We start from the raw sequence: 23,142 nt of genomic DNA on the forward strand, positions 1-23,142 counted from the left end.
CTCATCCTCCAGTAGCCTCCAGTCCTTTTCTCTGTAGCCCATTTTGGTTTGGATTTTGCAGCCTTCCTGCTGTGACCTTGTATGATATGATCTATACATGTGTGTCTTGCATGTCCTTCTTGTGTTGGGGTGCCCAGAGCTGGACACAGCACTGCAGGGGAGGTCTCAGCCTGGCAGAGTGGCAGCATCACCTCTCCCCATCTGCTGGCCACCATTCTTTTGCTGCAGCACTGCTTTCTTTGGTGCCCACTGGTGCCTTCCCTCTCCTTTCCTTCCACAGCAGGGCTGTCAGAGTTTCTCTGCCCCCCTCTTTTGCTTGTGCTGGGTTTGGCTTTGTTGCTCTGGTGGTTTCTGCGCAGCTGCGGTGCTGTCCGTGGCGCCCTGCCTGCAAGCTGATGGTTTGAAAGGTCTTTGGAGATGACATTGACACTGGAAGTCTGTCTGCCAAAGGTGTTTTGCTGACTGCTGCTCTTCTGCCTCTCAGCTCCAAAGGCCTGGTGTGGAAGATGTGGCTGTCCTGAAGAAGGAACTGGTCCAAGTTCAGACACTGATGGACAAGATGACTCTGGAACGGGAGCGGGAGTCTGAGAAGCTGAAAGATGAATGCAAGCACTTGCAGGCAGAGCAGGCAAACTCTGAGGTACACATGGACTGCATCAGGTTGGAAGGGACCTCAGAGATCATCTGCTCCACCCTCCCCACCATGGGCAGGGACACCTCTCAGTTAGGCTGCTCAAGACCTCATCCAGCCTGGGAGAGAGCATCCACAGCCTCCCTGGGCAGCCTGTGCCAGTGTCTGCCAGCCTCACTGGAAGGAATTTCCTCACCTCCAGTCTCAGTCTGCCCTCCTCAAGCTTCAGTCCTTTTCCTCCCATTCTGTCACTTCCCACAAAGAGAGATTGGCCCTTGGGATGTGCTGCCCAGGGAGGTGGTGGAGTCCCCATCCCTGGAGGTGTGTAAGAAGAGCCTGGATGAGGCACTTGGTGCCATGGTTCAGCTGCTTAGATGGTGTTGGGTGAGAGGTTGGGCTGGGTGATCTCTGAGGTCTTTTCCAGCCTGGTTAGTTCTGTATTCTGTGTCACTCCAAGGTGGTTATTTGTATGCAAGCTCCTTCCAGTTTTGCTCTCAGCCATCTCAGCTGCTGCTGAGTTCTGCATGCACAGCTTTGGCTGCAGTGTGGTTTTGTTCTGTTTGTCTTTGCAGGCTACCATTAACCAGTTGAGAGCTGAACTTGCTAAAGGGCCTCAGGAGGTGGCTGTGTATGTGCAGGAGCTGCAGAAACTGCAAAGTTTAGTCAAAGAGCTTGAACAGAAAAGCCAGGTGAGGTTGATTTTATTCCTGTGCTTGTCAGCTCACACTGAAATGGGAACACATCAGAGGCTGGACTGGATGACCCTCTGATGGTCCTTCCACACAATTCTCTGAGCAGCAGCAGCAGCATTTGTGGTTCAGGTCCTGTCTCTTCCTATGCAGCCACAGAATCATAGGTTGGAAAAGCTCTCTGAGAACATCCAGTCCAACCAGCAACCCAGCACCACCATGGCCCCAGGCACCATGGCCACAGCTTTCTGGAAGCCCTCCAGGGCTGGGGACTCCACCACCTCCCTGGGCAGCCTGTGCCCATTCCTGACCACTCTTGCAGCAAGGAAATTGTTCCTCATCTCCAGGCTCCCCTGGCACAGTGCAGGGTGGAATGCCTTGCATTTTGATGTGTACCTCCACCTCTGACTCCTTTGGAGTGCAGGAAGGTACTGCTGCAGAGTGTCTGAAGCTGATGTAGAGCCTCAAGCAAGCTGTTTCTTGCCCTTTCAGGAGCTCTGCTGAGAAGAGCTGGCTGTGCCTTGCAGAGGCCACTTGCTGGCTTGTAGCACAGCAGAGACCCAATGTGCAGAGCCAGAGCATTCCCTGAGTCTGAGACTTGTTGGAATTCTGGGCCCTTTGCATGTGGGGCTTCTGTCTTCCCTTGGTGGTTGGGGTTGGGGTTTTGAGTTTGTTTGAGTTGGGGTTTTTTGTTTAGGGAAATTGTGATGCATTTGGTGATGCTCAGTTCCTAACCTCCTGCTGCTGTAACTGCTCTGAAATGGGAGCAGGGACTTTTTCACTGGGAGGGTGACAGAGCAGGGAGCAGGCAGCCCAGAGGGCTTGTGGAGTCCTCTCTGGAGACATTCAACACCTGCCTGGATATGCTCCTGTGTGACCTGCCCTGGGTGATCCTCCTCTGGATGAGCTCCAGAGGTCCCTTTCAGCCCCTACCATTCTGTGATTGCTGTGAGAATGTCACCCCCCAGGATTTGCAGTTGGGGCTCTGTGCTGTTGGAGCTCTAGAATGAGCCTGTGTAAGGTGAAAGAGAGGTCAATGGTTTCTTTCATGACCTTATTTGAGCCTGAAACTTCCTTCTGGTGAAAAGAAATGGGAGTAATGCCCTGGACACCTGTCAGCAGAGTTGCTCTGGAGTGGCTGTGCATCTCTTTTCACAGGGTCTTGCTGAGAAGCTGCTGAAGAAAGAGCAGGACTACACCCAGCTGGAGGAAAAACACAATGAAGTGTCTGTGAGCAAGAAGAACATCCAGGCAAGCTTTCATCAGAGAGACCTGGACTGCCAGCAGCTTCAGGCAAAGCTGTCTGCATCTGAAGCCTCCATACAGAGATTACAGACAGAGCTAGGGGAGAAGGGGGAAGCCAGCCAGAAGCTTAAAGAAGAGTTGTCTGAAGTAGAGACAAAGTACCAGCATCTGAAGGCGGAATGTAAACAGCTCCAGCAGCAGAGGGAGGAAAAGGAGCAGCATGGCCTGCAGCTCCAGAGTGAGCTCAGCCAGGTAAGTTACTTGAGCACAGAATCCTTAAGGCTGGAAAAGACCTTGGGGATATCCAGTCCAGCCTTCCACCCACACCTCTGCCACCAGCAGGCCATGTCTTGGGGCAGCAGTTCAGGAGGGACAGGGATCTGCTGGAGAGAGTCCAAGGGAGGGCTCCCAGGATGCTGCAGGGACTGGAGCACTGCCCTGTGAGGAGAGGCTGAGAGCCCTGGGGCTGTTCAGTCTGCAGAGGAGAAGACTGAGAGGGATCTGATCAGTGTCTTCCAATAGCTGAGGGCTGGGGGTCAGGAGGCAGGGGCCAGGCTCTGCTCAGCTGCACCCTGGGATAGGACAAGGGGCAGTGGATATAAACTCCAGCACAGGAGGTTCCAGCTCAACATGAGGAGGAACTTCTGCCCTGTGAGGGTCCCAGAGCCCTGGAGCAGGCTGCCCAGAGAGGTTGTGGAGTCTCCTTCTCTGGAGCCTTTCCAGCCCCATCTGGATGTGTTCTGTGTGACCTGTGCTGGACTCTATGCTCCTGCTGTGGCAGGGGCTTGGACTTGAGGGTCTGTGGAGGTCCCTTCCAACCCTGACATCCTGTGCTCTGTGCTCCTGGTGAGACAGTTCTTTAAGCCATCCCCCGAGGGGGCTGGACTCTGCGTGCACATCACGCAGCTGCACTTCCATCTCCTTGTGGGAGGGCAATAACTACAGACTGCCTGCACCTGAAGGGGGCTAAACACTGCACAAGGTGGGGCTGAAGCAGATTGCTGCAGGCTAGAGGCTGCCCAAGGCCAACAGTTCCCTGTTCTTGCCCTTGCAGCTGCACAGTAAGCTGCTGGAGACGGAGCGGCAGCTGGGGGAGGCTCACGGCCGGCTGAAGGAGCAGAGGCAGCTCTCCAGTGAGAAGCTGATGGACAGAGAGCAGCAGGTGGCTGACCTGCAGTTAAAACTGTCTCGTGCTGAAGAGCAGGTAGGGACCTCCTGGAGCTTCTGCCAGCTCCACTCTGCTCTGCTCCTGCCAGGAGCCCGAGGCGGTGCTGCGGCTGGCAGGGTTGGGCCTCCTGGGGATGTCCTGCTGGGCAGGGGGAGCCTGAGGAGGTTCAGCAAGGGTGAGTGCAGAGCCCTGCACCTGGGGCACATCTGGTGGGGAGCTTGGAGGAGATGAGCTCTGATCTCCCTTCCAACCTGAGCCACTCTGTGAGCAGCAAAGATTTGGGTTAGGTTTGGATTCTTTAGGCAGCAGCATACATTTTTATGCCACTTCCCAAACCCTCCTGTTTGACTCAAACCTTTCAGCATTTGGAATGGCCCTGGGGCACCCCTGGGTGCTGTCTGTCCCTCCTTAGCCCTGGGGCAGCCCTGGGTGCTGTCTGTCCCTCCTTAGCCCTGGGGCACCCCTGGGTGCTGTCTGTCCCTCCTTAGCCCTGGGGCAGCCCTGGGTGCTGTCTGTCCCTCCTTAGCCCTGGGGCAGCCCTGGGTGCTGTCTGTCCCTCCTTAGCCCTGGGGCAGCCCTGGGTGCTGTCTGTCCCTCCTTAGCCCTGGGGCACCCCTGGGTGCTGTCTGTCCCTCCTTAGCCCTGGGGCAGCCCTGGGTGCTGTCTGTCCCTCCTTAGCCCTGGGGCAGCCCTGGGTGCTGTCTGTCCCTCCTTAGCCCTGGGGCAGCCCTGGGTGCTGTCTGTCCCTCCTTAGCCCTGGGGCACCCCTGGGTGCTGTCTGTCCCTCCTTAGCCCTGGGGCAGCCCTGGGTGCTGTCTGTCCCTCCTTAGCCCTGGGGCAGCCCTGGGTGCTGTCTGTCCCTCCTTAGCCCTGGGGCAGCCCTGGGTGCTGTCTGTCCCTCCTTAGCCCTGGGGCAGCCCTGGGTGCTGTCTGTCCCTCCTTAGCCCTGGGGCACCCCTGGGTGCTGTCTGTCCCTCCTTAGCCCTGGGGCAGCCCTGGGTGCTGTCTGTCCCTCCTTAGCCCTGGGGCAGCCCTGGGTGCTGTCTGTCCCTCCTTAGCCCTGGGGCAGCCCTGGGTGCTGTCTGTCCCTCCTTAGCCCTGGGGCAGCCCTGGGTGCTGTCTGTCCCTCCTTAGCCCTGGGGCAGCCCTGGGTGCTGTCTGTCCCTCCTTAGCCCTGGGGCACCCCTGGGTGCTGTCTGTCCCTCCTTAGCCCTGGGGCACCCCTGGGTGCTGTCTGTCCCTCCTTAGCCCTGGGGCAGCCCTGGGTGCTGTCTGTCCATCCCAGCCTGGTGACTTTGTTTTTTCCTGGGTTGTTTCATTTTTGGCTTTCAGCTAAAGGAGCAAGCAGCAAACTCTGCAGATCTGCAGCACCAATTAGATAAAGCCAAGCAGCAGCACCAGGAGCAGCAGACACTTCAGCAAAACACCACAGCAAAGCTGAGAGAGGCCCAGGTAAGAGAGCTGTGCATCCTCATCTGAAGGTGTGTGCCAGGGTGCTGGGACTCCCATGAGGGTTTTCTCTCTAGCAGTGACTTGCCTGACTTACCCTGCTGGCAGTACCTTGGACTCTGGAGCAGAGCCTCTGGGGAGGAGCAGCCCCATCCACCAGCACAGGCTGAGGGTTCATCTGCTGGAAAGCAGCTCCATGGAGAGAGGTCTTGGAGTCCTCAGTTCTCCATGGGGCAGCAATGTGCCCTGGGGGCCAAGAGAGCCGATGGGATCCTGGGGGGCATCATGGAAAGTGTGGCCAGCAGGGATGGGGAGGCTCTTCTCTCCCTTCTGCTCTGCCCTGCTGAGACCACAGCTGCAATCCTGTGTCCAGTTCTGGGCTCCCCAGCTCAAGAGAGACAGAGCCCTGGTGGGGAGAGTCCACAGGAGAGCCAGGAGGATGTTTAGGGGCCTTGAGCATCTCCCCTGTGAAGAGAGACTGAGAGCCCTGGGGCTGTTTAGTCTGGGGAAGAGAAGGCTGAGAGGGATCTGATCAATGTCTATCAATAGCTGGGGGTCAGGAAGAAGGGGCAGGATCTGGTTGGTGGTGCCCAGTGACAGGACAAGGGGCAAGAGACACAAACTGGAACCCAGGAGGCTCCACCTCAGCATGAGGAGAAACTTTGGTGTGAGGCTGCTGGAGAGGCTGTGGAGTCTCCTGCTCTGGAGCCTTTCCAGAGCCTGTCTGGCTGTGTTGCTGTGTGCCCTGCCCTGGGTGACCCTGCTCTGGCAGGGGGGTTGGACTGGATGACCCCCAGAGGTCCCTCCCATGCTGTGCCTGTGTGATCCAGAGAGTGTTTGATAAGCTACCCAACATTTTGTGCCTTAGGAGCAGCTCCTAAGGGCCTTAGCCTGAGGGAAGCTGTTGTGTGGTTTTCTAGAATGATCTGGAGCAAGTGCTGAGGCAAATTGGAGACAAGGACCAGAAAATTCAGAACCTGGAGGCTTTGCTTCAGAAAAGCAAGGAAAACATTGCCCTGCTGGAAAAGGAGAGGGAGGACTTGTATGCAAAAATCCAGGCTGGGGAAGGGGAAACTGCAGTCCTCAACCAGCTGCAAGAGAAGAACCATGGGCTGCAGATACAGGTGAGAGCTCAGAGGCCTCTTGCTCTGCTTCCATCCTCAGGAGTGGCTCTTGTTGGCTTCTTGCTCTTTCTCAGCAGAAGTGACACCAGCCTGGTGTGGTTCTCTGGCACTCACTGAAGGACCTTGCTTGTGCTTTGGGGACTTCCTTGCTCTCATCATCAGGGCCAGGCTGGAGGAGGCCCTGAGCAGCCTGGGCTGCTGGGAGGTGTCCCTGCCCCTGGCTGGGGCTTGGAACTGGATGAGCTTGGAGGTCCCTTCCAACCCAGCCCAGTCTGTGAGTGTGAGCACAGGAGCAGGGCTTCCCAGCTGTGTGCCACAGGGCTCTGCTGGTGGTACCTGCTTAGCCAGCAGCTTGGGGGACATTGCTGCTTCTCTTACTTCAACAGGAGTTTGAATTCTTGCTTTCATCACCAGCACTCAGCTAAGCCTGCAGCTGCTGTCCCCTTACTGTTTGGGGTTCATTACACTGAGGCCAAACTGACACTTGTAAAGCAGTGCAGGGTTAGGCTGGGCATCAGGAGGAGGTTCTGCACAGTGAGACACTGGAACAGGCTGCCCTGGGAGGTGGTGGAGGCTCCATCCCTGCAGGCATCCAAGATCAGGAACTTGATGCAGCCCTGAGCAGCCTGCTCCAGCTGGAGGTGTCCCTGCTGCCTGCAGGGGGTTGGACAAGATGAGCTTTGAGAGTCCCTTCCAAGCCAAAGCCTTATTCTGTGATTCCCTTTTGCTTCCATTCTCACCACAGAATCACAGAAGGGCTCAGGCTGGAAGGGCCATGGGCAGGGCTGCCTCTCAACTAGGCCTCATCCAGCCTGGCCTTGAGCAGCCCTGGGGAGGAGGCATTACCCTGCTTTGCAGTCTGCTGGGGGTACAGTCTTGCCTCACTGCAGCAGGTCAGAAGAAGACATGAGATCTTGCTGAGTCAGCAGAGCCATCCTAAGCCATGCTGGAATTCAGAAGGTTTCTGACTTCTTTGGCCTTCCCTTCTACTTCCTTCCTTTGCCTTTTTTCCCCCTTTTCCCCTGCAGGTGACTCAGCTGACAGAGAAGCTGAAGAATCAGTCAGAAAGTCACAAACAGGCCCAAGAGAACTTGCATGAGCAAGTGCAGGAGCAGAAGTCCCATCTCAGGGCTGCCCAGGACAGGGTGCTGTCCCTGGAAGCAAACCTCACAGAACTCACCAGCCAGCTCAATGAAAGCAAAGAGAAGGTGTCCCAGCTGGATGTGCAGGTAATGGAGCTCTGCCTGCTGGTGAGAAACCCTGCTTGTGCTGGCTGTGTTCCCTCCAGCCAGCCTGCAGCAGGGGAGCCTCAGGCTGGGCACTAGGAAAGGGGTTTCCACAGCAGGAGTGCCCAGCTGCTGGCTCAGGCTGCCCAGGGAGGTGGTGGAGTCACCAAGCCTGGAGGTGTTCAGAGGTCATTTAGATGTGGTGCTTGGGGCTATGGTTTAGAGGTCAGCTTTGCAGAGCAGGGTTAATGCTTGGACTTGATGAGCCCCAGGGGTCTTTTCCAGCCTGAAGGGTTCTATAGTTCTGTGATTGATACAGAGCAGTCTGGGGAACAGAATGCATGTTCCATCATAAGGACACAGAGCTGCTGGAGCCAGGCCACAAGGATGATCCCAGGAGCACCTCTGCTGTGAGGGCAGGCTGAGGGAGCTGGGGCTGTTCAGGAGAGAAGGCTCCAGGCAGACCTCAGAGCAGCCTTCCAGTGCCTCAAGGGCTACAAGCAGGCTGCAGAGGGACTGTTTGCAGAGGCCTGCAGGGGCAGGAGCAGGGGCAATGGTTTGGAATGAGAGCAGAGCAGATGGAGAGTGGATGTGAGGAACAAGTTCTGCACCATGAAGGTGGTGGAACACTGCAGCAGGTTGCCCAGGGAGGTCCTGGCCCTGGAGATACTGAAGGTGAGGCTGGACAGGGCTCTGAGCAACCTGATCTAGTGGAGGATGTCCCTGTTGACTGCAGGATGAGCTTTGGAGGTGCCTTCCATCCCAGGTGGGCTGTGGAGGTGCCTTCCATCCCAAAGCCTTCCAAGCTTCTCTGAGCAGGACTGGCACTTTTATTGAGTCAGGTTTTTTAGCTCTGAAGCTCAGAACCCACAATTGCTTCAAATCCTGTTCAAGTCAATGCTGCTGTTCTAAACCTTGTTCAACCTGCCTTGTACCAAAGTAGCACAGGAAAGCTGCTGATGGGGCTGCTGGCACAGAGATGGGGCTGCTGGCACAGAGATGGGGCTGCTGGCACAGAGGGGGGGCTGCTGGCACAGGGGGGGGGGCTGCTGGCACAGAGGTGGGGCTGCTGGCACAGAGGGGGGGCTGCTGGCACAGAGCTGGGGCTGCTGGCACAGAGGGGGGGCTGCTGGCACAGAGCTGGGGCTGCTGGCACAGAGGGGGGGCTGCTGGCACAGAGCTGGGGCTGCTGGCACAGAGCTGGGGCTCCTGGCACAGAGGGGGGGCTGCTGGCACAGAGGGGGGGCTGCTGGCACAGAGGGGGGGCTGCTGGCACTGAGGGGGCGCTGCTGGCACAGAGGTGGGGCTGCTGGCACAGAGGGGGGGCTGCTGGCACAGAGGGGGGGCTCCTGGCACAGAGGGGGGGCTGCTGGCACTGAGGGGGGGCTGCTGGCACAGAGGTGGGGCTGCTGGCACAGAGGTGGGGCTGCTGGCACAGAGGGGGGGCTCCTGGCACAGAGGGGGGGCTGCTGGCACAGAGGGGAGGCTGCTGGCACAGAGGGGGGGCTGCTGGCACAGAGGTGGGGCTGCTGGCACAGAGGGGGGGCTGCTGGCACAGAGGGGGGGCTCCTGGCACAGAGGGGGGGCTGCTGGCACAGAGGGGGGGCTGCTGGCACAGAGATGGGGCTCCTGGCACAGAGGGGGGGCTGCTGGCACAGAGGGGGGGCTCCTGGCACAGAGGGGGGGCTGCTGGCACAGAGATGGGGCTGCTGGCACAGAGGGGGGGCTCCTGGCACAGAGGGGGGGCTGCTGGCACAGAGATGGGGCTGCTGGCACAGAGGGGGGGCTGCTGGCACTGAGGGGGGGCTGCTGGCACAGAGGGGGGGCTGCTGGCACAGAGATGGGGCTGCTGGCACAGAGGGGGGGCTGCTGGCACAGAGGGGGGGCTGCTCAACTTACTGCTAAGTCTAAGCCCCCGTGGGATGTGCTGCAGGTAGATGTTTCACTGCCAGCCACCTTGCCTTGCAGGTCAAAGCAAAGACTGAGCTGCTGCTGTCAGCAGAAGCATCCAAAGCTGCCCAGAGAGCAGACCTGCAGAATCACCTGGACACTGCTCAGCATGCACTGCAAGATAAGCAGCAGGTTGGACACTCAGAGCTCCTGTGTCACCTAAAGGCTGAAGAGCAGCCTGTGCCCAGAGCAGCCCAGCCCAGGGCTCTCCTGTGGAAAGCACTTTCTGGGACATTGGAAGCAGCTGCTGTGCATCCAGCTCTCTTTGCTGGGATCAGGACCAATCTGTTTGGAGTTGAGAATCCACTCCTGGCAGGGGGGTTGTGGGAGAGGGGGGATTTAGGCTGGAGGTTAGGAAGGTCATTCCAGTGAGGGTGGTGAGACACTGGCACAGGCTGCCCAGGGAGGCTGTGGCTGCCCTCTCCCTGGAGGTGTTCCAGAACCCTGTGGCCATGGCACTTGGGGCCGTGGCTTAGTGGCCATGGTGGTGCTGGGTTGCTGGCTGGACTGGGTGAGCTCAGAGGGCTTTTCCAGCCCAAACAATTCTGTGACTTCTCCAGCTGCTGAATGAAGTGTTTGAGGTGTCAGAGTCAGTGCTGCTGAGGTCTGCTGGAAGCATGCAGCAGTTGCTAACACAGCAGCATTTCCTAGCTTGGGAGTGTAAGGAATTGCCTCTGGGTGCAACTGGTAAATAATTCATAGACTCAGAGCTCATCCACTCCCACCCCCCTGCCATGGGCAGGGACACCTTCCACTGGACCAGCCTGGCCTTGAACACCTCCAGGGAGGGGACAGCCACAGCCTCCCTGGAGCCTGTGCCAGGGTCTCCCCACCCTCCCTGGAAAGAATTTCTTCCTCATCTCCACTCTCAGTTGATCTTCCCCATACTTCAGTCCATCTCCCCTCATCCTGTCACCACAAGCCCTTGCAAAAAGTCCCTCCCCAGCTTTCTTGTAGGCCCCACTCAGATCCCAATCAATAATGAGACCAATGAGCCTGGCTTAAGTGCCAGAAGCTGTGACATTGCTGTCATCTTAGTGGCTGGGAGGTGGCAGTGTTCCTGCCCCTTGTGGAAATGCTGTTGGCTTGAGTGGAACTGAATGCTCTGAAGTCATCTGTGGTGTGTGGGGAGCCCTGCCCATGCTCTTTGCTTTGCTCTTTGGCAGTGCTTAGTTTCATGATGATGGCAAAAGTGTTCCCTAAGCTTTTGCAGTGCTGCTTTCCAGTTGCTGCTGCACAGACTGCAACATCTGAGGCCTCCACTGCCCACAGCTCCTCCTGCATGTGTAACCCCAGGCACCTCTGCTCAGATGCAGCCCTCAGCCTGTGAAGCTGGGAGAGGAATACTGAGGCTTTACCAGAACCCTCACCATTCAGCAGAGACTCTCTGCCCCTGTTGGTGCTTCCCCTCTCAGCTGCCTGCCCCACACATGATTTCCATGTTTGGTTTGTCAGAACCTTCCACTCAGTTGTGCCAGCAGTGATTTGGGGGAGCTAGTTGAAAGCTAATGAGCCTTGTGTTTTGATTCCACCTCAGGAGCTGAATAAGGTCAGTGCTCAGCTGGAGCAGGTGACAGCTAAGCTGAGTGACAAGCAGGAGCACTGTGCTCAGCTGGAAGCCAGTCTCAAAGAGCACAAAGAGAAACATCTGGCTCTGGAACAGAAAACTGAAGAGCTGGAGGGGCAGCTGAAGGTTTGTGTTGCACACAGCATCTGGGCTTGCAGAAGTGAACCTTCTCCACTCCGGGGCACCTGGCTCACAGCACCCCCACAGAGCACTGCAGGCTTGGGGCAGGGTGGCTGGAGAGCCCCTGGGGAGCTGGGGGTGTTGATCTCTGGCTGGCTGAAGGTGGGCCAGAAGTGTGCTCAGGTGGCCAAGAAGGCCAGCAGCATCCTGGCTTGTGTCAGGAATAGTGTGGCCAGCAGGGCTGGGCTGGGATTCTGCCCCTCTGCCTGCCATTCATGAGGCTACATCTCAAATTCTGGGATCAGTTTTGGGCCCCTCACTCCAAGAAGGACAGGGAGGGGCTGGAGGGTGTCCAGAAAAGAGCAAGCAAGCTGGGGAAGGGCCTGGAGAGCAGGGCTGGGGAGGAGCAGCTGAGGGACTGGACAGAGGAGGCTGAGGGGCCTGGAGCAGCTCTGTGAGGAGGAAAGGCTGAGAGCTCCTCTGTGGAGCCTGGAGAAGAGCAGCCCCAGAGGGAATCTGACCAATGCTCAGCAAGAGCTAAAGGGTGGGGGACAAGGGGCTGGGGCCAGACTCTTGTCAGTGGTGCCCAGGGACAGGCCAAGGGGCAACAGGCACGAGCTGGAAGCCAGGGGGTACCACCTGAACATGAGGAGAAAGCTGTCTGCTGTGAGGGTGCTGGAGCCCTGGAGCAGGCTGCCCAGAGAGGCTGTAGAGTCTCAGTTGTGGAATCTCCTCCTCAGGAGAGATTCCAGATCCACCTGGACAGTGTGACCCTGGGCAAGCTGCTGTGGGTGCCCTGCTTTAGCAGAGGGATTGGACTGGGTGGTCTGCAGAGGTCCTTTCCAGCCCCCACACCTTGGGGTCTGGTGCTGGCTGTGGTCAGTTGTTTAACTGCTTTGGTGGTTGGTGTGTAAAGGCAAGATCCTTTCAAAGGTGTAAACCCACTCAGGTTTCTTCCTGCACACCAGTGGGAGGCATCACTGGAGAGACCCTGGCACAGGCTGCCCAGGGAGGCTGTGGCTGCCTCCTCCCTGGAGGTGCTGAAGGCCAGGCTGGATGAGGCCCTGAGCAGCCTGGGCTGGTGGAGCTGTCCCTGCCCATGGCAGGGGGCTGGAGCTGGATGAGCTTTGAGGTGCCTTCCAACCCAAGCCCTTCTGTGATTCTAGGATTCTGTGCCTGTTTGAGGAGAGAGCTGTGGAGGAGCAAGGGGGCTGCAGGAAGTCTCTCATGCAGGGAAGAGCCAAGTGCTGCAGCAGGCAGGGCGCTGGGAGCAGTGCCTTTGCTCTCTGCAGAGAAGGCTTCACAAACTGGATGGCTTCTGCTTCTTGCTGCTGGATTTCTGTTTGCTGGCTGTGCCCTGCTGGCTCTGACACTGCATTTTTCTGTCTCAGAAACTGGAAGCTGACATCCTTGAGGCTAAGGCAAGCAGAGAGCAAAGCCTGCAGGAGCTGCAGCGGCAGCGGCAGCAGGCTGCAGAGTCGGAGCTCCGGGCGGCAGAGCTGAGCCAGGAGCTGCAGGCAGCGAGAGAAGAGTAGGTGGCACCTGGGCTACAGCACTCCTCAGGGGCAGGCATGGCTGGGAGAGGCTCAGCATGAGCCAGCAGTGCTCAGGGGGCCAAGAAGACCACCAGCATCCCGGCCTGGAGCAGCAGTGGGGTGGCCAGCAGGAGCGGGGCAGGGATGGTGCCTCTGTACTGAGCACTGAGGCTGTACTGCAGACTGTGGGTTCAGCTTTGTGCCCCTCACTGCAGGAAGGACACTGAGGGGCTGGAGCAGGTCCAGGGCAACAAAGGTGGGGAAGGGGCTGGAGAACAGGGCTTGGGGGGAGCAGTTGAGGGAGCTGGGGGTGTGCAGCCTGGGGAAGAGGAGGCTAAGGGGAGACCTCCTTGCTCTCTGCTGCTCCCTGAGAGGAGGCTGCAGTGAGTCTCAGGTGATAGAGGGGAGAGGAAATGGCCTGAAATTGTGCCAGGGGAGGGTTAGGTTGGAGATACAAAAGAACCTGGGAGGGAGAATTAGAAAACTAACCTAATTTTCCATTACTCTTTACTCTGTTTCCTGTTTGCAGGGTGTCCAATGCTACCTTGGGCTTGCAGAAGAAATCTGAGGCCCTGGAAGAAGTGAAACAGCAAATGTCCAGGCAGGAGGAGGAGAAGGCCAGCCTCAAACAAAACCTGGAGCAATCACATCAAGAGACCAGCAAACAACTGAAGGAGTTAGATTCCAAAGTGCAGGCAGCAACATCAGAGCTGCAGCAAGTGAAGTCAGAGAAGGAGACTCTGGTGAAGGACCTCACAGCTACCAAAGAGAAGCTCTCCAAAAGTTCTGAGGCCTTCAGAAAGAGAAAGGAGGAACTAGAAAAGGAAATCCAGAAGGGCAAAGCAGCTGTGGCAGAGATGGTCAGTAGGCTGCTCCCTGGGGCCTGGCCTGCTGCTCTACAGGCTGATGACCTGGCTGTGGGGTGCTGCACATCTGTCACATCACTTCTCCCTGCCACATGTCCCATCCCTGGGGGTGTTCAGGGCCAGGCTGGATGAGGCCCTGAGCAGCTGAGTCTGGCTGAGAGCTGTCCCTGCCCGTGGTGGGGAGGTTGGAGGAGATGAGCTCTGAGCTCCCTTCCAAGCAGAGCCACTCTGGGATGCTGTGGCTTGGGAGTGCTTAGCTTGAGGCCTCATCAGACTACTTAAATAGCAGAGTTTCAGGAAGGTCTCAAAAGTGGCAGGATAATGAGTGCTTGACCCCAGAGCAGCCTGGCATGGCAAAGGAAATGAACTCCAGCCCTACAGCACACCTCCCCTGCTGTGCTTGGCATGGGCACTCTCTGAGTTCATGGAGTCAGAATGGCTCAGGCTGGAAGGGAGCTCAGAGCTCATCTCCTCCAACCTGCCCACCAGGGAGGGGAGGCAGGGTCACCTCTCAGCTGCACTCAGCTGCTCAGGGCCTCATCCAGCCTGGCCCTCAACACCCCCAGGCAGGAGGCAGCCACAGCCTCCCTGGGCAGCCTGTGCCAGAGGCTCAGCAGCCTCCTGCTGAACAACTTCTGCCTCAGCTCCACTCTAACCCTGCTCTGCCTCAGCTCCAAACCATTCCCCCTGGGCCTGGCTCCAGACCCCCTCAGCAAAAGTCTCTCTGCAGCCTTCCTGCAGGATCCCTTCAGGTGCTGGCAGCAGCTCTGAGGTGCCCCTGGAGCCTTCTCCTCTGCAGGCTGCACAGCCCCAGCTCCCTCAGCCTGTGCTCAGGGCAGAGCTGCTCCAGCCCTTGGAGCATCTCTGTGGCCTCCTCTGGACTCTCCCCAGCAGCTCTGTGTCCTGCTCCTGCTGGGGACCCCAGAGCTGGAGGCAGGGTTGGAGGTGAGGTCTGAGCAGAGCCCAGGGGCAGAATCCCCTCTGCTGCCCTGCTGCCCACCCTGCTCTGGCTGCAGCCCAGCACACAGCTGCCTGAGGGCTGCAGGAGGCACTGCTGGCTCCTGGGGAGCTGCTCAGCACCCAGCACCCCCAAGGCCCTTGCTTCAGGGCTGCTCTGCAGCTGAGGAGGAAAGCTTTTCCACTGCAAAGGAGAGCACCAAAGCCTGTGAGGGCTTTGCAGATCCTGCCAGTAAAACACCTGCTAGGCAGCCTCAGCAGCTCACAGGAATATTTCCTTCTCTTCTCTTCTGATTCTTAGGAAAAGTCTTACCAAGAAGTGAAACAGCAGCTCCAGGTGCAAGCAGAGTCTGTAGCTAAAGAGAGGAATGAGCTGAAGAACTCCCTGGAGAAGAAGGAAGTGGTAAGCTGTGTGCTGGGCTGCAGAGGAGTGTGGAGAGCAGGAGTGCTGAATGTGGCAAAGGTTCCCTCAGGAGGCTGCAGACCTCAAACTGTAACCTGTGTGGGGCACTGAAAGGAGGTGAGACTAAACACTCCCTGGGTGTTTGATGTTGAACTTTAACAGGCAGGTTTTGCTGCTCCCTCTGTGTGCTCCACATGCCTTAGTGAGAGGTTTTAGCCCTCCAGGTTGTGAGCCAAGGACTTGGCAGCACCATGGCCTCCTTTGCTTTGTTGTTTGTCTCATATCTGCAGCCAGTGAAAGCTGTCAGCTTGTAGGCTTAGGGCTGGGGTTAGCCTCAGGCCTGCCCAGCATGTTCTGTGTGTGGCTGGCAGGACATTTGCAGCTCTCCTGGGAGGGTTTAGTTTCTTCTGTGTCCATCACTTGCCTGTGAGCTCCCTTTTAAAGATCCTGCACAGTGTGGCCCAGCCTGAAGGCCAAGCCTGCTTTCATGCATCTCCTTACCTGCCCCTAAAGGAGAAGGTATGATCAGTGGGCACAGTCTGATGGACTGTGGTGGACTCTTGCTGCCTGAAAGAGGCTTTGTGGAAGTGATGGGAATGGCTCTGTGGCTGCTGCTGCCCTGGCTCCTCTCCTGCTCAGGTGCTCTGTGGCAAGGGCAGGAGGATGAGTTTGCTGTCTGCTGCAGTGGGCAGGAGGAAAGAGCAGACAGCTGTTGGCTTGAGAAGAGTTGCCTGCTCTTAATTCTGGGTGCTGAAAGCCCCCTGCTGGTACTCAGAGGACAGGAGACTGGGAGTCAGAGGTGATTTGAGTGTGTGATGGTTGCTCTTCATTCTGCTTGCCAGGGTTCCACCACCTAGAACATAGCAGTGGCCTAGTTGGACACTAGGCCAACAGAACAGAGTCTGTTTCCTGCAAGTCATCTGCAGGTGATCAGAGGGAGGCATCAGAGGAGAGGTGTCTGGCCTGCAGCAGAGAAAGGCAGGGCAGGGCCAACCTGTCAGGGTCCTGCTGTCAGAGGATTCTCCCCAGCTCATTTCCTGGAGCTGTACCATCAGCCCTGACCAGCTTTTAACCTGTGCCATTATCTGTTTGCCCTCTGAACCACCTGGCTTCTCAGCCACACAGCTCTCTAGGCAGCTCACACACTGCAGCAAGCACCAAGTGGCTGCAGTCAGAGTGCTGTGGGAGTTACTTGATGCTTTCTGAATGTAGATTTCCAAGCAGCTGGCCCTGGAACTGGAGTCAGCAAGGACACAAGCTCTGGAGATCCAGGGTCTGCTGAAGGAGAAAGAAAAGAGTGAGCAACACCTCCAGGGCAAGCTGAGAGAGCTGAAGGAATCTTTTGAGCAGAAGAAAAAGCACAGTGAGGGCCTGCAGGCTGAACTGAAAACTGCCCTGCTGGAGAAGGTAAGGCCTCACCTGCTCCCTGGGCTCTGGTGAGTGCTGCAGCTCTCTCTGCTCTGCTCTGCTCTGCTGGGGAGTGGCTAAGGTCAGGATGTGGAAACAAACTGCTCAGATCCTCTTGGGGGTAGGAGCAGCAACAGTACTAAAATGGAAGGAAGCAGTGCTGGAAGAGGAGTCCTGCAGCAATGAGTCCTACAAAAGCTGTTCCCAGCTCCTTCCACACCAGACCTGGAAGCCCTGCTGAAGGCTGTAGCAGGGTAAGGCTGCACAGCTGCCCTTGGCTGTGTGCACTGCAGTAGTCAGGGAGACTGAACTCCAAGTCTCTGCTGTGAAGAGAGGCTGAGAGCCCTGGGGCTGCCTGCTCTGGGGGAGAGAAGGCTGAGAGGGAATCACATCAGTGTCTGTGAATCTCTGAGGGGTGTCAGGATGCAGGTGCCAGGCTCTTAGGGCACAGTGATAGGGGCAAGGGACACAAACTGCAGCCCAGGAGGTTCCACCTCAACACAAGGACAAACTTCTTTGGTGTGAAGCTGCTGGAGGCCTGGAGCAGGCTGCCCAGAGAGGCTGTGGAGTCTCCTGCTCTGCAGACATTCCAACCCCACCTGGCTGTGTTCCTGTGTGAGCTGCCCTGAGTGACCCTGCTCTGGCAGAGGAGTTGGACTGGAGGCTCTCCAGGGGTCCCTTCCAAGCCCTCCCTCTCTGTGAGTGTCAGCAGGATTGGAGGGTTGTTTAGCCTCAGGAGCTGCCTTTCTCCTGCAAAGCAGCAGAACTGGGAGAGCAGCTGGGGCAGGCTCTGCAGTGTTCTGAAGCATCCAGGGCCAGCTCAACCCAAGTCCTCTCTTATTACACCAAAAGAATTTAGCTGAGTGACAGCCTGGAGAAAGCAGACATTCAGCAGCCAGAGTGGAAAGAGTTCAGATGTCTTCAGGCCTTGGGGAATGCTGTGCTGTGTGCCATGCACTGTTCCTGGCTGCCCTCTACTCAGCCTGGGCAAAGTGTAGGCCTTGGAGACCTGGTTTGGATTTTTAATGCTTCCCTTCATCTCTTGACAAGGAATTAGAGTTTGTGGTGAAGTGAGTTACAAAACATGACCCTGGAATGCCAGACAGCAGGTCCCTGAGCTGCAGTGTCCTGAGGAGGGGGAGAACCCCCCCAGGAGCTTGTCTGGCAGTAAAGAGGCAGTTTCTAGGAGTGATGAAGCTTCCTTTACTGTCTCTGACTTCAGCTGAGACTTCCCCTGCTTGTGTTTCAGGCAGAGCTGGAGAATAAACTGCAGCAGCAGTCGATTTTGTCAGCTCAGGAGCTCAAGACAGAGAAGGGCAAGCTGGCAGACTTGCAGAAGACCCATGAAAAGCAGAAGGAAAGCTTGGAGAAGCTGCAGCTGGACCTCTATGGGAAGGAGTCTGAGCTGCTGGCAACCAGGCAAGACCTGAAGGTACTCACACATCATTTTCATGTCCTGTGTCACTTAGGAGCTTGCTTAGAAGTGCCAGAGCCACACAGGAGTGGAAAACATTCTGAGCCATATAGAATTTAGTGCTGCTGGAGCTCTGCCCTGGGACAAAGGACATCTGAGCTAAGGCTGAGAGCCCTGGGGAAGAGAAGCCTGGGAGGGGATGTGAGCAATGCAGGCTGGCTGTCAAGAAGGGGCCAGGCTCTTAGTGGTGCCCTGGCACAGGACAAGGAGCAGTGGACACAAACTGGAGCCCAGGAGGTTCTACCTCAACATGAGGAGAAAATTCTTTGCTGTGAGGGTGGCAGAGCCCTGGAGCAGGCTGCCCAGAGAGAGGTTGTGGAGTCTCCTCTGGAGACTGTCCCAACCCACCTGGCTGTGTTCCTGTGTGCCCTGCCCTGGGTGCTCCTGCTCTGGCAGGGGGTTGGGCTGGGTGATCTCCAGAGGTCCCTTCCAAGCCCTATGACTGTGTGACTCTGCTTTAAAGCTGCAGGCTGTTTGCCAGTGTGCCTGGCATGCCCTTGCCTTTGTGCAGCAGCAGAGTGAAAGCTGGTTTGATTTTTCCAGTCTGTGAAGAGTTAATTTTTCATGTTCCTCTTTTCTTGTTCCTGATTGGAGCTTTCAGCTCATTTAAACAGCACAGCTAATTGGGGCAGAGTCTGGCAGCACCTGAGCAGCCACTGTCTTACAGGTTATCTGAGAGGACCAGGGGCAGCAGGCACCAACGTGAGCAGCAGAAGTTCCTTCTTGACATGAGGAGGAGCTTCTTTAATTGAAGTGTGAGGGAGGCCTGGAGCAGGCTGTCCACAGAGGTGGTGGAGTCTCCATCTCTGGAGACATTCAAAACCCACCTGGATGTGTTCTTGTGTGACCCTGCTCTGGCAAGGTTTGGTCTGGATGCTCTCCAGAGGTCCCTTCCAAGCCCTCAGCACACAGTGGTTCGGTGTGATTCAGCTCTCAGCCATTTCCCGGGGCCTTGCCCCTTCCACTTCTTCCTGGCGGATTGCAGAGGTTCAGAGAGGCCAAACCGATCGGAGGAGCGGGTTTAGGGCGCTGCCTGCGGTGCAGGTGTGCGCAGAAGAGGAGGCTGGGGGGAGCCTGGTTGCCCTCTGGAGCTGCCCGGGAGGAGGCTGCGCTGAGCCCAGGCGCTGCGAGACTGAGCTGCGCTGCGCGCCCGGCGCCGCCTGCTGGCCGCGCTGCGCAATGGCACCGCCGGGACTGCCGCCGCGGCGCGGGCGGGAGGCTGCGCTGCGAGTGGGCTCCGGGGGGCAGCGGGCTCCGGGGGGCAGAGGGCTCCGGGGGGCAGCGGGCTCCGGGGGGCAGAGGGCTCCGGGGGGCAGAGGGCTCCGGGAGGCGCAGTGCTCCGGGAGGCAGAGGGCTCCGGGGGGCAGAGCGCTCCGGGGGGCAGAGCGCTCCGGGGGGCAGAGCGCTCCGGGAGGCAGAGGGCTCCGGGAGGCAGCGCTCCGGGGGGCAGAGCTCTCCGGGGGGCAGAGCTCTCCGGGGGGCAGAGCGCTCCGGGAGGCAGAGGGCTCCGGGGGGCAGAGCGCTCCGGGAGGCAGAGCGCTCCGGGAGGCAGAGCGCTCCGGGAGGCAGCGCTCCGGGAGGCAGAGCGCTCCGGGGGGCAGAGCTCTCCGGGGGGCAGAGCGCTCCGGGAGGCAGAGGGCTCCGGGGGGCAGAGCGCTCCGGGAGCCTTTGGCAGCTGCAGGCACAGCGCTGCCCCAGAGAGCTCCACAGAGTGCTCCACCAGCACGGCTGAATCCCAGGTTCTGCTTCAACAGCAGTGTGCCCAGCTGGCCAAGAAGGCCAGTGGCATCCTGGCCTGCATCAGGAGCAGTGTGGCCAGCAGGAGCAGGGAGGTCATTGTGCCCTGTGCTCAGCACTGCTCAGGCCACACCTTGAGTCCTGGGGAGCTGGGGTTGCTTAGCCTGCAGAAGAGGAGGGGCTCTGCTCCCTAGTCTCAGGTGATAGAAGTAGAGGAAATGTCCTGAAGTTGTGCCAGGGGAGGCTCAGGGTGGAGATGAGGAACAATTCCTTTGCTGCAAGAGTGGTCAGGGATTGGCAGAGGCTGCCCAGGGAGGTGTTGCAGAGCCCTGTGGCCATGGTTTGGTGTCCATGGTGGGCTTGGGTTGATGTTGGACTGGATGAGCTCAGAGGGCATTTCCAGCCCAACCAGTTCCATGGCTCCATGAAGGTGAGTGTTTCAGGCTGGGTAGTGATTGTGCCACGTGGAAGGAGGGACAGCTTAGTTTCTGCAGCCCTTCTCCTGGCAGCCAGTTCTCAGCAGTCTCTTTCTGCTTAAGTGCACAGAAGACAAACTTGCCCTGGCTCAGGAGGAGTTGGTCTCCAGCAGGAATCGGATTGCCAGCAGCAATCAGCAGATTCAGGAGCTGAAGAAAGCAAAGTCCACACTGGAGCAGGATGCATCTAAGAAGGAGCAGCAGCTGGGTGAGAAGACCAAGATGTTGCAGGACCTTCAGAATGACAGGGTAAATGCCTCCACCTTTTGAAGCCTTCTGGCAGTCACATTCTGCTCCCCCCCAGCACCTTCCTTCCTTTTTGTGGCATTCCCACACGAAGAGATTCAGCCTGGAGAAGGGAGGGCTGCAGGGAGACCTCGCTGCAGCCTTCCAGGGCTTGAAGGGGGTGATCAGAAAGTTTGGGACAATCTTTCCAGCAGGGCCTGCTGTGAGAGGGGAAGGGGTGGTGGTCTGAAACTGCAAGAGGGAACATTCAGACCAGAGAGAGGAAGGAGATTTTTCCCTGGAGAGGGTGGTGGGACCCTGTCCCAGAGGGCTGGTAGATGTCCCATGCCTGTAAACATGGCAGGGCAAGCTGGATGGGACTCTGAGCAGCCTGATCTGCTTGAGGATGTCCCTGCTCACTGCAGAGGAGCTGGTCTGGATGACCTTGGAAGATCCTTTCCAGCCACAACCGTTCTGTGACTCTGTAAAGGGCATAGCACTGCTGCAGTGCATGGCAAAGGCAGCTGTGGTGACCCTCTGCCTTCTGAGCAGACTGCAGTGGGTTCCAAATTGATTTGTGCTGAGTGTTTAGACAGGTGGAAAGACTTCATCTGCCCTGAAATCTGAGGCTGCAAGCATGCTGCTGGTTGCACTTTGTGGAGAGGGATCTGGGACACTTTAACTGCAAAGCCTCCAAGCAGGCTTTGGGCCCTGGATGGTTTCTGCTTAGTGACTTATTTGTGTGTGGATTGATTGATTGATTGATTGAACTTGGAAGAAGTAATTTTTCTGTCACTTTCCCTTTCTCTTCCAGATCTTGAAAGAAAAAGACCTGGCTAATGAAAAGTGCAAAACAACAGAGCTGCAGGAAGTCAGGAGTAGGCTGGAGAGGGAAAATGCCAAGCTGGGTGAAGAGCTGAGAGCCTGCAAGCAAGGGTTGGAGAAGGTAGAGACAAACCTCGGGGTTATCAGCCAGCCTGCATGGTGCCTGCTCAGGAGGTGTCACCTGCAGTGGCTTTGCACAGATGCTTGCTGCAAGTATCAGAGATCCATGGCATGGTTTGGGTTGGAAGGGACCTTGAAGATCATCTGGTTCCAACCCCCCTGCCATGGGCAGGGACACCTCCCAGGAGAGCCTCTTGGCCTCAGAGCTGCATTTCAGTATCTGAATACAGGCAGCTGGGGAGGGACTGCTCAGAAGGGGCTGTGGGGATAGGCCCAGGGGCAATGGTTTGGAACTGCAGCAGGGCAGAGTCAGGTTGGACATCAGGAGGAAGCTCTGCACAGGGAGGGTGGAAGAGGTTGCTCAGACTAGGTGGAGGCTCCATCCCTGGAGCCACTCAAGATCAGCCTTGATGTGGCCCTGAGCAACCTGGAGCTGTCCCTGCTGCCTGCAGGGGGTTGGACAAGATGCCCTTTGGGGCTCCCTTGCAGCCCAATGCAGTCTGTGAAGCTGTGCAGGCATCCTTCCTCCCAGGGATTAAGCTGCACCATCTCCTGTCCTCTCCACGGGAGGCATTAGAGTTGTTTGGACCTGGAGCGGTTGACACTGCCAGCGTTGCTGCCTTCACTTTGAGCTCTGTTTCCCAACAGGAGGTGGCAAATCTCAAGGATGCAAAGCAGCTCTTGATCCAACAGAAGTTAGAGCTGCAGGGCAAAATGGAGAACATGAACTCAGCTCTGGAACAGGAGAGGCAAAGCCACCAAGCTGCCAAGGATCAGTTGAAAAAGAGGGAAGAGGAGCTGAAGAAAGAGTGTGCTGAAACCGAAGCCAAACTGGTCAGTGCAAGACTCACTCTCTGGACTGTGCCAGGGACACAGAGGAAGCAGAGAGCTGGCTTCAGTTCCACATTGCCTGGGCTTTTAAATGCCTTGGACAGAGATCTTTGAGGCAGGGTGGGAAAATCCAGTGGGCCAACAGCTTGGTCTGGCAGAGATTGTTGATTACAAGCAGTGGTTCTAGAGCAGGGAGGTTCTTTGCCCCAGCTGACTGCAGGGCAGAAGGGAAAGGAAGCTTGGGAGGTTGGTTGTCATTGCCCTGTTGCTTCCTTAGCTTGCAGAGAGACAAGAGAGAGAAGAGGGAGCCAGGAAGCATGAGGAGAAGGAGGCCAAGCTCAGCATGCAGGTGACAGCCCTGAATGAGAACCTGGCTACCATGAAGAAGGAGTGGCAGAGCAGCCAGAGGAGAGTGAGCGAGCTGGAGAAGCAGACTGATGACCTGCGTGGGGACATCGCTGTGCTGGAGGCAACAGTGCAGAACAACCAGGATGAGAGAAGAGCTCTGCTGGAGAGGTAGAGCTCTGGCACCACAGGCTGGGGTGGGCTGCTCTGGAGAAGAGCCTGGAGAAGGGAGACCTCATGGCTCTCCACAGCTCCCTGAAGGGAGGGGGGGGTTGGGCTCTGCTCCCTAGTCTCAGGTGCTAGAAGGAGAGGAACTGGCCTGAAACTGTGCCAGGGGAGGCTTAGGTTGGAGAGGAGGAACAATTTCTTTGGTGCAAGAGTGGTCAGGGACTGGCACAGGCTGCCCAGGGGGGTGGTGGAGTCCCCATGCCTGGAGGTGTTCCAGAACCCTGTGGCCATGGCACTTGGGGCCATGGTTTGGTGGCCATGGTGGGGCTGGGTTGGTGTTGGACTTGCCCTTAGAGGTCTTCTCCAACCCAAACAGCTCTGTGACTCTGTGCTGTGGGAGCATGCTGTGGGGTAGCCTCACACTGGATCCAGCTGTCTCAGGACTCTCTGTGGTGCCTGCTCTCAGTCTGTGTCTGCTCCTAGTGCTGGGCTGTGGATGCAGTGCCCAGGGGCTCCTTTCCAGGGCACAGCACAGGGGCACTGGGAGCAGCCTCTGCTCTCTGTGGGCTGTTGTGCTTAGCAGGCCCTCAGCATCACCACAGCC

General features: G+C 57.6%; 1 protein-coding gene across 1 annotated transcript in view; it reads left to right on the forward strand.

Annotated features, from left to right (window-relative positions):
* EEA1 (early endosome antigen 1) overlaps positions 1–23,142 on the forward strand; it is a 44,423-nt gene that overhangs the window by 18,344 nt on the left and 2,937 nt on the right. Inside the window, exons 9-26 of the mRNA XM_054167805.1 lie at positions 485–640; positions 1,204–1,320; positions 2,479–2,817; positions 3,620–3,769; positions 5,066–5,185; positions 6,103–6,306; positions 7,335–7,535; positions 9,501–9,614; positions 11,020–11,175; positions 12,561–12,700; positions 13,234–13,564; positions 14,829–14,930; positions 16,143–16,337; positions 17,587–17,769; positions 20,088–20,273; positions 21,064–21,195; positions 21,843–22,028; positions 22,303–22,541. Coding sequence (XP_054023780.1) covers positions 485–640; positions 1,204–1,320; positions 2,479–2,817; positions 3,620–3,769; positions 5,066–5,185; positions 6,103–6,306; positions 7,335–7,535; positions 9,501–9,614; positions 11,020–11,175; positions 12,561–12,700; positions 13,234–13,564; positions 14,829–14,930; positions 16,143–16,337; positions 17,587–17,769; positions 20,088–20,273; positions 21,064–21,195; positions 21,843–22,028; positions 22,303–22,541 — 3,251 coding nt within the window. The remainder of the gene's footprint in view (positions 1–484; positions 641–1,203; positions 1,321–2,478; positions 2,818–3,619; positions 3,770–5,065; positions 5,186–6,102; positions 6,307–7,334; positions 7,536–9,500; positions 9,615–11,019; positions 11,176–12,560; positions 12,701–13,233; positions 13,565–14,828; positions 14,931–16,142; positions 16,338–17,586; positions 17,770–20,087; positions 20,274–21,063; positions 21,196–21,842; positions 22,029–22,302; positions 22,542–23,142) is intronic.

Source organism: Dryobates pubescens, chromosome 15 (assembly GCF_014839835.1).
Source record: "Dryobates pubescens isolate bDryPub1 chromosome 15, bDryPub1.pri, whole genome shotgun sequence".
Lineage (NCBI taxonomy): Eukaryota > Metazoa > Chordata > Aves > Piciformes > Picidae > Dryobates > Dryobates pubescens.